Source organism: Rousettus aegyptiacus, unplaced genomic scaffold, assembly GCF_014176215.1.
Source record: "Rousettus aegyptiacus isolate mRouAeg1 unplaced genomic scaffold, mRouAeg1.p scaffold_m13_p_6, whole genome shotgun sequence".
In the NCBI taxonomy this organism is placed as follows: domain Eukaryota; kingdom Metazoa; phylum Chordata; class Mammalia; order Chiroptera; family Pteropodidae; genus Rousettus; species Rousettus aegyptiacus.
In genome coordinates, this window is record NW_023416309.1 from 97,910,338 (window position 1) to 97,926,562 (window position 16,225).

General features: G+C 46.8%; 1 protein-coding gene and 1 pseudogene across 1 annotated transcript; both read left to right on the top strand.

The window, feature by feature from the left end:
• The first annotated feature begins 2,569 nt into the window (after nucleotides 1–2,569).
• On the top strand, nucleotides 2,570–14,958 carry GSDMA (gasdermin A). The gene is made up of 13 exons (XM_016164605.2): nucleotides 2,570–2,729; nucleotides 3,362–3,485; nucleotides 4,914–5,132; nucleotides 5,317–5,497; nucleotides 8,921–9,086; nucleotides 9,919–10,015; nucleotides 10,532–10,579; nucleotides 10,987–11,013; nucleotides 11,561–11,581; nucleotides 12,281–12,435; nucleotides 12,932–13,046; nucleotides 13,792–13,865; nucleotides 14,389–14,958. Exons 1-13 carry the CDS (start codon nucleotides 2,649–2,651, stop codon nucleotides 14,629–14,631), a joined length of 1,551 nt encoding a protein of 516 aa, XP_016020091.2. The 5' UTR covers nucleotides 2,570–2,648; the 3' UTR covers nucleotides 14,632–14,958.
• LOC118604602 lies at nucleotides 6,922–7,040 on the top strand (annotated as a pseudogene).
• Nucleotides 14,959–16,225: the final 1,267 nt, after the last annotated feature.

The following is a 16,225-nucleotide window of genomic DNA, read 5'->3' on the forward strand; positions in this document are numbered from 1 at the left end:
TGCCCTTGGAGGCAGAGCTTCAAAAACTCCATCTGGGACACTCCATCTGGGGTGATAGGGCCCAGCAATCACAACCGGGGAGCAAAGCCATGAAGTGGACAGGAGCTGTAACACCTGCTCCAGCGGCATCGTTAGCTCGATGGGCTAAAGTATGTTCATCACTTCAGTTCTTCAGCACAACTTCAAGTTGAATAAGTGTCATAAGACATTGAACAGTGTCTGCTCAGCCAGGAGTTTAAATTTGGGAAGAAACCTCAAAGATTTTAGGGGATAAGAAAAGAGTCTAAGGATTTTACTCTGTTCAGAAAAGAAATAGAGTTTATTTATGGAAATATAGCTCACAGTCTGCAATCTGAAACCCGAAACATCCAACCTCCCATAGGAGACATAAAACTCAATGCCCTTGGGGTGTGTTCTTCCTGCCCCACCGCCCGACGGTCATGCCCCGCTTCCAGCCTGTCTTTCTTCCTAGCTGTCCCACCACCTTTTACTCGCAGAAGGTCTAGAAGTACGTCTGTGCAAGGCGTCACTTCCCCCAAATGCTCCAGCTACCCCACAGCCTACAAGTGGGCTGTGATCCTACAAGCATGTTCCTGAAACTTCTCCCTGACCTCATTACTCCCAGAGTGCCAGCTTCTTCCAGTTCTTGCCAGGATCAGTGCCTTCCACCTTATTGAACTCCAGTAGTCTACTCAGCTCTCTTTCCCCTTTGGCCCCTTCTTGAAGAGAAAATCAACGATAATAAAAAGGAAAATAGGTAAGGAAATAACATCCTTTCTCAATGTCTTCGTCTGTCTGCACTATCTGCAGAGCATTCCTCGGGTCAGAGAGACATTCAAGTTCCCAGAGAAGAGGTGCCTGGGGCTTACTCTCCCCTCAGTCAATTCCCTTCCCTGATCCCTGTCTCCTAGCACCACACGCAAATCACAAGCTTGCCGCGCACCTCAGGGATAATTACGACCCAGTACCTCCTTGGATTGACCACCAGGGGGAGCTAGAGAGCAAAGCCTGCCCCCTGCATCAGCACCATGCACCACCCAGCCTCCTGTTTCAGTAAGTCACTTTTAATGGACCCAAAGAGTTCTTACGTATTAATCAAACTTAAATCTCTTACAGAGCAATTTAGATTGTGTGCCAGATTCCCCTGAACATACCCAGGACTCTAAAAAGGAAACTCTGGAATCTAAAGGGATTCTGTAGCCTTTCTCTAAGACTGTGGAGGTGAGGAGCTATGTGACAAAAAGAAGGGGTATCCTGGATGGGTGGGAGGAGCAGCGTAAGGGGAAGCCTGACGTGGATCTTTTAATTCTAAAAGCATAAGACCTTTAATCTGGCTGACACTACTGTCTTGAACCCTCAAAGCCTCCTGTTTGGAACACCATTAAGTGGTTTGGGGGATGGTCCGATGTGGTAGAGGTGGGAACGGAACAAGGAGAATGAGGACAAGCCTGGTAGAGATCAGAGTGAATGAAGGAGGGTAAGAGAAGTTAAAGGAGCAAGACCTCTGGGTCAGAGGAGAGAAAGCTGGCTAGATGGACTTGTGGGGTCCTCAGAGAGAACAGATACATGCGTGGCTTCTTGAAACCACTGTTCTCCAGATTTTTGGAAGACAAGCTGTACTGGAAATCTTGGCCTGCGGGCAGTGGGAGGAGAGGAGACACCAGGAAAACACCCCCAAACGTCTGACCGAGGCAATGGTGGGCAGGTGAGAGGGTCACGAGTGGAACCACGTACTTTGGAGCTAAGGAATAGGAGACTATACAGCCCAGGACTATATGCTGAATTGCAATGGTGTCACATCAATATACTGATTAAGAGATACAGACAGGAAGAGGCAGAAATCCCAGAAGAGCCAGGAAAACAGAGATGAAAAGGATATTACACATACAACACATTTCTGCATAGATATGCACATGTGAGAAAGGGATCAAATGACAAATGGCAACCTTCCCATATGTCCAAGTTCCCACCTCTACCTCTCCTAAGGAGGAGGGGTGTTTGGTTCAGGTAATGGTTAGGGCTATCAAAGAAGTAGAGAGAGCTAGCTGTGTAAGAAGCACCTGAACTGGATGGGGAGGAAGGCGAGCAAAAAGATAGGGGGCAGGAACCAGAAACGAGACCCAGCAGGGGCAAGATCTTGTGTTGTTTTAAGACATAGAGAAGAGAGATTTGAGAGGAGCTGTCATACTGAATGAGACATTTTGGGACAGAGGTGGAATAATTAAGTTTTTAGGGAGTTTTATTGGGTATGATGTGATCTAATCTCCTTGTTCACCACTAGCCCCTCTAGAAAACCTCCATTAAGACCTAACTTACTCCTCATGGCTTTCAAGGTTGCATTTTATTTTCGGTGGTGAGCCTTGAGGTGAGAGGGTGAGGGCTCAGTCGTATTCAAGTTATACATGCACACATACATATCCCAACACTGTAGGGGCTGGCCTGTAAATGTCTTGAATTGCCATCTAGAGACCTCATCATGTGTGTAAAGTCCCCTTTAAAATTCCTTTCAGGCAGGGACTTAAGAGCAGGACCTGAGTGACCTATGGTGAGATGTCCAAATTCCCACGGCTGACGTGGATTTTCGGTTTTCCACTAACTCCATATCCCTCTGCCCGAGTGTTTGTGTGTATGTATATGTACAATATTCCATGAAGAGCACAGACACTGAACACAGAACAACAGAAAACCATCTCTGCCTACAAACGTATACTTCCAGTGGCGCCATAGAGGTGTGTATGTAGCTAAAACAAATGGAGTGAGGTGGTAATATACAGGCTGACAAGCAGAAAGATGGAGGGCACCTTTTCAGCTGCTCTGCTTTCTGCTGGAATCCGCTGACACACAGGATTTCTTATCCCCTTATCACACCGCCAAGGCCTCATCATGAATCCTAGATGCTTCCCAATGACCGTGATGATGACAGAACAGAGATGCCTTCTCTCATCTCTCTCTCTCCCTCAGTATCTCTCTCTCTTTCTCTCTCTCTCTCTCTCTCTCTCTCTCTCTCTCTCTCTCACACACACACACACACACACACACACACACACACAACACACACACCAACTTCCACTGCCTTTCTCTGCAGCCCCTCTCCCAAAGGTGCCTTCCTTCCTCTCCTCTCAGCCCAACAAACCAACCTTCAGGTGCCACCTGTCTCTCAGCCTTGGCTCCCCCACCCACACTGGCACCTGCCTGGCAGCTCCCCACCCCCTCAGCCCTCAGAAGTCCAGAGCCCAGGGCCTGAGGCAAGGCCTACATGGAACAGGTTGATGCTGTTCTCCCGGAAGTGGAGCAGGAGAGGGGTGGGGCCCCTGATGCAGGCGGGGTCCCTGGAAGCCTACCTACATCCTTGCCTCCACAGAGGCATAAAGCAGCAGGCTGTCCCGGTGAGAGACAGTCACTCTCTCAACCTATAGACCGAGTGAGCCAGCCCTGGGCCCTCACTTCAGACCCAGCTGCAGGACGGGACCCGGCACCACTCCCTGGTAAGAACTTGATGACGGCGGATAAGTCAGGAGTGCTCTAGGGATGAACGAGGATATGGGTGGGTCAAGAAGGGTCTACGTGTCCCCTAGAGCCCAATAGGGTAGATCTGATGGGCCTTGGGAAAAGAAGGGAGAGGTGGCCCCATGAGCACCTCTCTGGTGAGAAAGAGACTGCAGCTTCCCAAGCCCCTCCCAGGGGAACCAACTGGCTTCAGGAGGTTGTCCTGTCCATCCCGGCCCTCCTAGGAATGAGGCCGGCAGAACGACCACATACATCTGTGCATATGCCTGCTGCTTCCTTGATTCTCTGAGATGCCTACGAGGGAAGTGAGGCAGTTCAAGGCCAGCTGCTGTATCCTCTTTCATCCACAAGGGTAACCTGGCTGTGCCAGCTGGCCACCCAGCCAGAGCACCTGGACTTGAACTTCAAAGACAGAGACCCAAGACTATGAACCTTGGGCTCTTACAGGCCCCGCATTCTCCAGGGCCCTCTCAGCCCAGCATATGTCTCCCAGGGCCATATTCACTCATTCATTCATTCATTCTGCACACATTTGCCAAGCTCCAAGTCTGCACCAGGCACTATGTCTGGTGCTGATGCTAAGGAGATGACTAAGACCCATTTCCTGCCCTCTGGGAGGTTATAGTTGAGTAGGCGAGAGAGTCAGGTAAACAGATCATAAAAATATGGGTTTGCAGGTGTTTCAGAAGGGCATGTACAAAGTGTTTTGGGGACATGGGGTGGAGTCACTAGGCTGCCTGAAAGGGTAAAGGAAGAGATCACAGAAGAGGAAACTGAATTGAGTCTAAAAGGATGAATAGGGATTCTTTAGATTGGAAGGGCGATATTGTAAGCAGAAGAGGAACAAAGGTAAAATGCCTGGATCTACTGGGCAGGACCTGGAGGGCAGTGGGTCCACCCACACCCAGGAGCCAGGAAGAAGAGAGCACAAGGGAAACAAGGGTACAGGGAAGTGACCCCCACTCAGAAAAAGGGCAATTACCTTCCCAGGCCCTCGGCACCAGTGGTGCCTGCCTCCCTCCCCCCTGCGTCCCTGGTTCCTGGCTGTCGTGGTTTTCTGGGAAGATGTGGTAGACATGGCTGTATGAGAGGAGCTTTACTTCCATCACTAATGAAACGCTCCAGCCAGGCTCCAAGTCTGTGAAGAAAATGACTGTGGAGTGAGGAAAGAGCCCTTGACAAAAAACAGCAGGTGTGGCTTCTCTAGCCAGCCACATGGCTTCCGGCAAGTTGTCTGAGCTCTGGAGGCCTTGTTTCCGCATCTTAAAATGAAGACTCCTTTGGTTCCTTTCAACTCTGACATTCTGAAAATCCAGGCTGGGTGATCTTTCTCTGCAGGAGCCTTACCATGTCCTGGTCTCCCAACTTATCACTCTTCTGTCTCCTCCCACCCACCCCACCGCCAGAAACAATGACCATGTTTGAAAATGTCACCCGGGCTCTTACCAGGCAGCTAAACCCTCGAGGGGACCTGACACCCCTTGACAGCCTCATAGACTTCAAGCACTTCCACCCCTTCTGCCTGGTGCGGAGGAAGAGAAAGAGCACGCTTTTCTGGGGAGCCCGGTATGTGCGTACTGACTACACCCTCCTGGATGTGCTTGAAGCCGGCAGCTCACCTTCAGGTCAGCCTCGGGCGCAACGTTGGGTGCTGAGGGATGGGGGCCTGGGACCAGCCTATGACAAGGACACCGAAACTCCCTCTGCCCAGATGCAGTTAGATGTCACTTAGCCCAAAGTTCTCAGGAGACAGAGGAAGAGGGATGGATGTCTCTCAGCCCAGGCTTTTTTGTCTTCTCTCTCCTGCAGATCCGACAGACTCTGGGAAGTTTGCCTTTAAGAATATGCTAGATGCCCGAGTGGAGGGACAGGTGGATGTGCCAAAGACGGTTAAGGTTACAGGGACTGCAGGGCTGTCTCGGAACAGCACTCTGGAGGTCCAGACACTCAGCGTGGCTCCCAAGGCCCTGGAGACCTTGCACCAGGAGAGGTGAGACTGGGCAGAGTTGGGAGGCTACCAGGATGGGCTGGGGTGGTGCATGGAAGGAGTGCTTTGGGCCTTGACTTAAAGGTCACCACGGAGAGCTCCTGGAGATGACCCCTCTGGCCTATAGGTGCCTCCAGGCCATTGTTTAACTACTCCACCCTGCCCTTCCACTACTTAGTGCCACGTCCCCACTCTCCCACACACATGAAAATGAGTACGTTCGCATTAACTCGCTATGACCTTGGAAAAGTTGCTTCTCCTCTCAGGACCTCAGGTTTTTTTTTTCGTTGTTTTGTTTTCTGAAAAATAATGGGGTTAGATGAAAATCTCGAGGGTTCCTTCCTACTCTATGACTATGAAATACACTAAAAAGGGAAGGGGTCTTAACCGCCCCCCACTGTGGCTCGAGCACAGCATTCTGCTCTCATAAGTGAAGCCTCCAGTCCAGTCACACACCAGGCAGCCTGTGTGAATGCTGCCCCAGCAGCACAAGGGGTGTGACAGATGACATGCCAATGCTGGGCACCTCAGATGTTTGGCTTGACGGGGAAACTATCTTTTAAGTAGTTAAGTAGTAGTTGAAAGAAGGAAGTGAGGGCTAGGGAGGCAAGAATAAGGACTGGGATGCTTGGGAAGTCTTACTGAGTGCAAAGCCACCCTACTAAGTGCTGGGGTTCATTAGAAGATCTTGGTCCAAGAACCTTGCGATCTAGGAGTGTGAGAATAATGTGCAAAAGTAACTAGAATCCAAGGCAAGAAGTGATAAGTGTTATAGAAGGGCTTTGTCTGAGTTTTGTGGTGGGCCAGAGGGACTTCTGGCTGGAGAAAAGAGGACTGACTTCACAGAAGAGGCAGCCCATGATCTAGGCCTTACAAGATGAGTAGATATTAGACATCCAGGCCTGGGAGAAGGGAATTACATAGCATATGGGTGAGAAATCTCAAAATCTATAGGAACCATGAATAGCCGGTTGCAAAAGTGGAAGAGATATGCATGGAACAAGTGTGAGATAGGATGGGCCCAGATCACAGGGGACCCAGGGACCCAGTCGAGGAGGTGCAACTAGTCTGTAGGTGCCAGGGAGACCCTGACGATGCTCTGATATGTATCATGATTAATCTGGCCAGATGGAGGAAATGGGTCAGATAGAGGATGAGGGACAGGAATTTGAAGCAGGCAGACTGGGCAAGACACTATCCACTGTCCATCAGAGATGTAAAATGAGGAACTGAGTTGGGAAGAGTGGTCAGAACAAAGAGGGAGGAACAGATGCACGGCCTCTGGAGCAGCAGAATGGACTGGCCTTGGCAGCTGACTGCAGGGTGAGGGAGCGAGTTTTGTCAAAAATGACTTTGATAGAGATCTAATGTATAGTATGATGGCTGTAGTTAATAATTCTATATTTTATGTTGAAAATTTGCTAGAAGTCTATGGCCATGCCGCCCTGAACAACTCCTATCCTGTCTGATCTCGGAAGCTAAGCAAGGTCGGGCCTGGTTAGTACTTGGATGGGAGACCACCTAGGAAGACCAGGTGCTGTAGGCATAAAAAATGAAAAACAAGGGATTGTAAGCTGACAAGTTCCTTGCAGTCTGTGAGGTCGACCAAAGGTTGCCTCGCCTGAAAATAAAACAAAATAAAATAAAATAAATTTTTTTAAAAAAAGAAAATTTGCTAGGAGAGTAGATTTCAGGTGTTTTCACCACGCACAAAAATAACAGTAACTGTGAGATGGATATGTTAATTAGGTTGACTGTAGTAATCATTTCTCTATGTATATCTATATCAAAACATGTTGTGTACCTTAAATATATGCATTTTTATTTAAATAAATTAATCGAATATAAGAATAAAAAACAAAGAGAATTCTGAGATTTGACCCAAGTGATGACATTAGTAGAAACAGGAAGACAGAGTTTAGAAGCATATTTGGAGAGAAAGATTGTGAATTCCTTTTGGACGTTTCAACACTTTGTACATGCCTTTCTGAAACACCTACAAACTCATGTTGTTATGATCTGTTCGCCTGACTCTCCTACTCAACTATGACCCCCTAGAGAGCAGGAAATGGGTTTTAGTCATCTCCTTAGCATCGGGCACAGCGCGTGGTCCAGACTTGGAGTTTGGCATGTGTGCAGAAAGAATTAATGAACAAATGAATGAATAAATGTGGCCCTGGGAGACATGCTGGGGTGAGAGGACCCTGGAGAATATGGAGCCTGCACTAAGACAACAGGTAAGGTATTCAACAGGTAGTTGGAGTGACTACAGTTAACAACACTATACTCTATACTTGAAGGTTCCTAAGAGAGTAGATCTTAAAAGTTCTCATCACACGAAAAAAAAAATACTTGTAACTATATGTGGCGATGGATACTAACTCACTGTGGTGATCATTTCCCAATATACACCTATAGCAAATCATTATGTTGTACATACAAACTAGTACAATGTTATGTGTCAATTAGATCTCAATCAAAAAAATTTTAAAGATATTTGGAAATGAGGGTTGGAAGCTCAGGACAGAAGTCAAGGGGAAGATACATATGTGGTGGTGAGCAACATAAAAACGAAAACCATAGGAATAGGGAGAAAGCTGTTGGAGGGGGGTCGGAGAGCAGAGAACAGAGAAAACAGAATTTTAGAAAACATAATATTTTAAGGAACCAAAGAAACTAGGAAATGAGATGCGGACAGAATGGATAGGACTTAGAAGCCCGAAAGACAGGAGCAGGACCAGGGTGGCACACTGGGATCAGGAGCCAAAAGACAGCGTCGTCTGGAGGGTTTGTACAGTAGGGTCCAATGTTGCACAGGGTTAAAGAAGAAGGTGTTTGAGTTTACTGGATTGGAGTGCATTATGATTACAACACAGGAGCAGAAATAGAAGCCAGACTATAAAGAATTTAGGAGGATGCAGTGAGGAAGTAAAGACAATGGGCATGGGGATGTCTTTTGAGATAGTTGCCAATGAAGTGAAAGAAACAGAATGGTGATTCGAGGGAACAGCAAGATCAAAGGAGAGTAGAGAGGGGAACTGGTATCAATAGCAGGAAAGAGGGTAAGAGACAGAGACAAAGAACAGATGAACAAGGCTGAGAAAAGGGAGGTAAGGGAGGAGAAGCCACCCTGGGGCCGAGGGAATGAGGCCCTGTTCTGGGCCAGATGATTGCCCAGTCTGTCTTTCTCAACACCCTGGAGGTAGGTGTCATTATCCTCATTCTGCTGATGAGGTCACTAAGACTCAGGAGCTCCCCTGCCAGTAAGTGGAGATCTGGGTTTCAACCTCAATCTTTCTCCAGAGTCCTCGCTCTTTCCCTGACACCACCATAATTCAGCACCTGGGAATGACCGAAGGAAAGAGAAGGCCATGGTCTAGGCAGGGAGAAGCTCTGGACGATTCTGTTATGTTTCTCCGGCCACAGGAAGCTGGCAGCAGAGCACCCGTTCCTGAAGGAGATGCGTGATAGAGGAGAGAACCTGTACGTGGTGATGGAGGTGGTGGAGACCGTGCAGGAGGTCACTCTGGAGAGAGCCGGCAAGGCAGAGGGTTGCTTCTCCCTTCCATTCTTCGCCCCATTGGGGCTGCAGGTTTGATTCAAACACACGCACACACACACACACACACACACACACACACACACACATTCAGCCTCTCCTCAGAGGCTGCATTAACTTTGCCCCATCGGTGCCCACCCAGAATACTGTGTAAGACCCACTCCTTTTCCCTGATCTTCAAGATCCAGGCCCCGGTTAGCCAGATGCAAATCTTCTCTCTGGTCAACGATGCTCAGTGTGGCAGATCTCTGTGTCACATGTGACAGGGAACTGTCAGGACATGGGAAACTCAGAGTCATGGGTCTTCCCTCATGGTGCTCCCAATCTATAGGACAGACAGTCCTATTCTCAGAAAGTTCTGTCTCATGGAGGGGACACAGGGGTTAAAGCCCAGAGAACACAGCCTTGGAAAGAAAGTTCATTGTAAATAAGTAATGGTCTAATACCTATATCAAATTTGTATAAATATTCAAGGGATGGGTTGGAGCTAGGAGTAGGAGTTAGTCATGGAAGGCTTCTTGAAGGAGGTGAGCATAGAACAGATGGCAAAGAGTAAGAAGGAAGCTCTAAGGTGGGACAGAGATGCACATGCAGATGATGGAGCAGGTCTGCCCAGTTCCTTCATGTGTCAGAACTAGGAAAAGAGATACAGATTGTTAGAGGGATGACGAGTGGAAATGAGTGGACAAGCATACTCCATGGAGTCCAGACTGGATGGACAGGCAATCGGGGACACCAATGGAAGGTTCCCAACTTCTTATCTCCCCAAAGATTCTCAGGCCTGGCCCTCCACTTGCACCCCCACTCCCAATGTCTCATACTTAGGATCTCTGTAGATACATAATTCTTCACTATCTAATCCTAGGGATCCGTAAACCACAAGGAGGCTGTAACCATCCCCAAGGGCTGCATCCTGGCCTTTCGCGTGAGACAGCTGATGGTCAAAGGCAAAGATGAGTGGGGTGAGCAGACACCAGCATGTTCTCCCTTTTAGACAAGAACTACCTGCACTGATACCAAGGCATCCTGGTCCCCTCTTGTAGCAGTATCAGGGAATGAGTGAAAGAATGTGTTCTTTTGTGGTTCAACTACCAGAGACAGAACAGGAGGGGCTGGCTGCTCTGGAGAGCGAGTGAAGGGACCTGGTTCTGAGCATCTCCTGTGTGCTAGGCACTGTGGTAACTGCGGGAAGGGGGCACAGAGAGAACGAACACAGCCTCTGCTTCAAGATGTCTGTGGCCATTGGAGGAAACAAACACAGACACCAGTACTTGAAAGCAAGAGAGAAAATAGTGCTATGATAGGAAAGAATTCACAGAAAAGAAAGGATTACTTACTTTCAGCAACAGAGGAGGAGCTGGGGATTAGACGAGGCATTTGGGGGCAGAGTCCTTAAAAGAGCCTACAGATTTGAAATCGGAGAAGGGAAGGTGCAGCAGCCATTAAAGGTTCTGCTCTCCCCTCTCTCCCTCTTACAGAAATTCCACATATCTACAATGATAACATGCAAACCTTCCCTCCTGGAGGTAAGTGAGATTGCTCCCTGGCTCCCTACATCTTCTGCCCTGCCCCTGACATTACCTGCTAAAACCCTGCACCTTCTAGTAGCATATACCATAGTCCCTCAAGCCCTGGTTTTGTTTCCCAAGTCCCTAAAAATATCTATCCTCAACTTCAGGAAAGACAGATAGAGGTGTATAAATACCATCCAAGAGAGACAGAGAAACAGAAAGACAGAGACCAAAAGGCACAATTGGAAGCAGAAATAAGACTTGGAGATAGCGCGTGTTCCCGAATTACGGAGGCAGATGAGCTAACATAGTCTCCATGTGTTTTTATAATGATCACTGATAAAGCTGCCTTGACAACTGCTCTAGATAAAAAGGCACAAATAGGTTTTATGCTGACATATGTGCATTGTTTCTGTCTTCAGAAAAGCCAGAAGAGGAGAAGTTCATCTGTAAGTGTTTCCTGTCATTTCACTGTAACCGTTTTGACTCAGAATTTTAAAATTCCAGTCGTTCTCTTCTCTTCTCCATGGGACCAACAGGGAACATGGCAGAGCAGGTCTCAGCAAACATTTGTCCCTGAAATGTAGCAGAAATTTCAATAGCCGAGGTAAAAGCAGTGGAGAGGGAAAGTCTCTGGACAAGACGCGCATGTGGTCAGATGCCACAGACCTCTGTCCTCAAGGGGCTTAGTGCCTGTAACCTGTTACACACACATTTGCGATTCCACCACCCAGCCCCTGGGGCAGAAGCCACTGAGTCACAGTGACAACTCAATCCAGGTGCCCTTTTCCCCATTGCATTAGCTTCTCTCCTGACCAATTCCTGCCTGACTCCCATGAATGGGGCAAGAGTATCCTTAAGCTGGTCAGGACATCCCAGGAGACAGGACATATTTCCTAAGCCCCATTAATGTCTCATCCCCTGGGTCTGCTACTGTTTTAGAGGATTACATTCTTATCGTCCTTTGTTTTGTTCTTTTTTTTTTTTTTCCCTCAGTTATCCAGGCATCTGATGTTGGTAAGGAATTTTGTGAGTTTCTCCCAATATCTATCCTCAACATTAGGAGGACTTTGGCCTGAAGGCAGTGGGAAAAGCTTTAGGGTAGAGGGAGGGAAGACAAGTGCTAAGTCTCAGGCCCTGGGGATTGGCACCACTTCCAGGAAGCCACGCTCTCCAAAGCTTGCTGGACCCATTCCTAGGATACCAGGCACCTAGAAGGTCAGGCCAAGGTTCACGCCATCCCTGATCCACCCACATCCCTGGACATAGGCCCACGGCTCTCTGAAGCAATTCCATCCTGGCCTTCACCCAGTCACCAACTTTGTCAACTAACTCATGAGAAGGGAAAATAGACCTTGCTTCTCAACTTTTAGCTGGAGTCTTAGAAAATGGGAAGTCAATTGTCTGCTGACCTGGGATGGGGCCTGGGGACTTAGGGAGAATGAACTACTGGCTTAGATGATAATGTGAGTCATAGCCACCTCCTCACCCCAACCCCTATCCACAACCATACATAGACCCCTCAAGTCAGAGCTGGTGGGTAACTCCATAAATGTGTTCCTTGGTCCAGAAAAAAGAGAGGCCAGGCTCAAGTGGAGAGCAAAGCACGAGGATATGAAAAGGGTTGTGTGAAGGAGGCTTCAGGGAGAATGCTGGCTGAATGGGGAGGGTGCCAGGCAGAGGACGGTTTGTTTGCCACATTTACTGTCTGCATAGGGGAGGTGCATGAGGACTTCAGGACACTGAAGGAAGAGATTCAAAGAGAGACCCAAGAAGTGGAGAAGCTGAGCCACTTGGGGCAAAGCTCCTTGCTCACCTCCCTCAGCAAACTTCTAGGGAATAGAAAGGAGCTACAAGACCTGGAGCTCACGGTGAGATCCCAGGGGAAGCGGGAGAGGCACAAGAGAAGGAACGTTTCTGGTGGAGAGGTGTGTGGGCGTTGCAGCTGGTGGGGAATCTGACACTGGCAGAAGGTAATCTGTGGCCAAGGGAATAGACAGCAGATGCCGTCCCCAGGGCTAGCCGAGTGCCCCCCAAGGCTGCCAGGCCACGCTTCCCCTTTGTCCCTTTAGAGAAGGGAAAACAATGCGGACTCCCTCCAGGCACATGCTCCCGCCTGATGGACAGAGGGAGGCAACAAGCCAGCAGGACTCTCTCAGGAAAGGGAGCCAGAACCTTTCCTTTCCACAGGTCAAGGCTCAGGGGTCAAGGAACTCAGGAGTCCAATATTTTCAAGACTTGATACCTTGGGGAAAAAATGAGGAAATGGGAGAAAGTTAACACATGTCAAGGGATTATAATGTGCCAGATACCATGCTGGGCCCTTTACACCTGTTATCTTAAGTAGTCACTCACCTTTCCCCACAGCTTGAAGGAGCTCTAGGCAAAGGACATGAAGTGACCCTGGAGGCACTCCCAAAAGATGTCCTACTATCAAAGGAGGCTCTGGGTGCAATTCTCTATTTCCTTGGAGCCCTAACAGGTAAATGGGGAGTAATATCTTTGTTTACATACTTCTTCGGTGATAGGAATGAATGAGTGAATGAATTCCCAAATGGATGGATGGATGGATGAATGAATGAATGAATGAGTACATGAATGAATGCCAGGCAAATTATACCACAGTTAAGTAGTTTATATCTTCATTTTTAAATATTGGTTTCATTCCTAAGGATTCACTTGGATAGTCTGAGAAAATGGCCTAGTCTTGTTAGTGAGGGTTGGAAAATAACTCTAGTTTTATCTACCACACATTTAAAACTTCTACATATAGCTAAGCTCATCACTTTTATATCAATATTTGTCAGCTTTAATTTTAGAGAGTAACATCTTATCTTGCCCCTGAATTCTCTTCTTCCTGCTGCATGAAACATTGCTTCGCTTAGAAGAAATCTCTGGTTCTTCAGGTGTAAGCTGAGATGTTTCCTCCCTTAAGAAGACTGCGCTCAAATGCCAAGACCAAAGTAGACCCCTCAGCCATGTCTCCCTTAACACCCTGTATTGTATTTGCACGTTCCTTTGTCTTCTCCATTAGCCTGCAAGCCCCTTGAGTGAAGGGAGTGTGATTTTTACCTAACACACTGAGCAAAGGTGCCTGGCACAGACCAGGCATTCAACTATGGATGAATGTATGAATTAATGCTGTAAGTTTGGAAGTGTATCTATTTGGAGTCTATAATCCCCTTTGCACCAACGACACACATCTCTTTCTCTGCTTTTTTCTTCAGAGCTAAGCGAAGTCCAACAGAAGCTACTGGTAAAATCCATGGAGAAAAAGATCCTCCCTGTGCAGCTAAAGCTTGTGAGAAAAAAAAAAAACGACAGATACCGGGAGAGTTTGGGAGGGAGTCTGCTAGAACTAGTGGAAATAGACAAATTAAGCTTAATGACATAACCATCCTAGAGGGCTTCTGTCTTATTCCAGAACCTTATACCCGTTTCTTACTTCTCTCCATGTTTCTTCCTTTTTGCTATTTCACAACTAGAGGTAGAAAAGTAAATTTCTAGGCAATTATCTGGGTTTTTCAGCCTTATCTTAAGAGAAGAAACAGAAAAGTCTGGCTTTTTTATTCCTACTCAAGTGATATGAGTAAATCTTTTAATGTTCCTGAGTCTGCCTCAATTTACTTCCCTAAAAAAATGGGGCTAAAAATAAACATGCTGCCCCCACTGTACAGGGTTGTTAAAAGGCCTAGATGGAATTGTAATGTAATGAAAGGAGTTATAATAAGAGGAAGGTGGCCATCTTTGTGGTTTTTATGAGTTAGGAGAAAAGAGGAGAGGTTTCTAGTTCTTTCTTTTCATGCTATTTTGGTTCCTTCCAGGTGGAGAGCACAATGGAACAGAATTTCCTTCAAGATAAAGAGGGCGTTTTCCCCCTGCAACCTGACCTGCTCTCCTCCCTTGGAGAAGAGGACTTGACCCTCACAGAGGCCCTAGTGGGGCTGAGTGGCCTGGAAGTGCAGAGATCTGGTCCCCAGTATACGTGGGACCCAGACACCCTCCCCCACCTCTGTGCCCTTTATGCTGGCCTCTCCTTCCTGCAGCTGCTAACCAAGGCCTCCTAACTTGCCTTTTCCATCTGCTTCCTGCTTTCTTAATGCCTTCCCTACGACATTTGTGCTCTGTCCTTAACATCCAATGGCATTTCAGAGCCACCAGGCTGAGGATGATGGAAACCCTAGCTGATCCCCCAAGCTAACCAATTTTTACTTGTCCCTCTATATCTCCCTCTGCCCCTATAGCTTCACAACCTGCTAAGCCCATCTGCTGATGTTTAAATCCTCTGACAGTAGAAACTCGAACTTTTAAAACTATGAACATTTTACAGAACCAAAATTAATTAATTTCCTTTCCCAATACCTCCTGCTTGTGCTTCCAAAAATCAAGCTTTACTGGAATGAATGGAAAATATTATTTCATTTTAGATTAAATGTCTTTTGGTGTTTTTTCTTTAAAGAATCTATCATAAGAAAATTCTTAATTTGTACCAGAAAAGAAAATAGATATTATCATACTACATACAGATTATATGTACATGAATACTATTATACTATCTTCAGACCAGTTGGAAAATACTCAGAGGAGAACTATGAGAGTGTAGAATGTGGAATCTAGATTCGAAAGTGAGAAGATCATAAAAGCAGCTTGTCTTCAAAGAGGAGCCTTTGGGGTCCTCTGGACTTGGGTTGAGAGACTGGGAAAAGCAAAGATCTAGAGATATATGGTACAAGCCCAAAACAAGAGTAAGACAACTTTCAAGTTTATTGAATAGAAAATGTAGATAGGTCTTTAAAAAAAATGGTACCCCAAAATAAGACTGACCCAAAACTTTGAAAAAGAAATTGTGATAGTATCTTTTGGCTTCATCTGTCCCACTTCTGCCCTTAATTCAGGTTGGTTGTGGGAAGAGGTGATGTGAGTAGGCTTGGCATATGGACCTGCTAACGTGGATATTGCAATCTTATAAAATTGCTAGGTTTATACGTCCTCTGCCTAAAGCTGTGTTTTAAAGTCTTTCACCAATCTCTTTTAAAATAGTTTTATGGATGGAATAATTTCTCCAAGGTTTTTGGCCCCAGGAGTCAGACTGTCCATCTTTTTAGCCACACCCTGCCTTGATTAGTTCCTCACACACCAAGAATTCATGACCAACTGCCAAAGGTTTTGTGTTAAGCCATCCTCCCCCATTCTGGGGCTTGTCTAAGGCCTCTGCTATATTGCTCAAGGATATACTGGGTAGTTATGTACCGATGTGATTGTTTCTCTCTTGTGATGTAAACATAATAAAGAGGTGAGCTAACACCCTAACTATCTAGAAGGATAACTTCACAAAGATGAACAACAAAGCTCATCTGTTTTCTTCCTTTACCATCTCACCCACCTTCAGTTACATATACAGTGTTATGAAAGGCTTTAATGACTTTGTTCCAATGATGATTCAAAAGTCCTATTATCCATCCCCTAGTCCTTGGGGGAAGGGCCTAGTTAGGGAGGAATTGGTCAAGGCATGTTCCCTAAAACTGGAGCACACATTTTTCCATTTAGCAAGGGGCTGTTTAGTGCAAGGAGCTATTTGGTGCAATTGTATGAAAAGGTTAATACAAAGAATTTCCTCTCTATACATAAAGGTCAATATACTGAAAACATATTCTCTGCCCT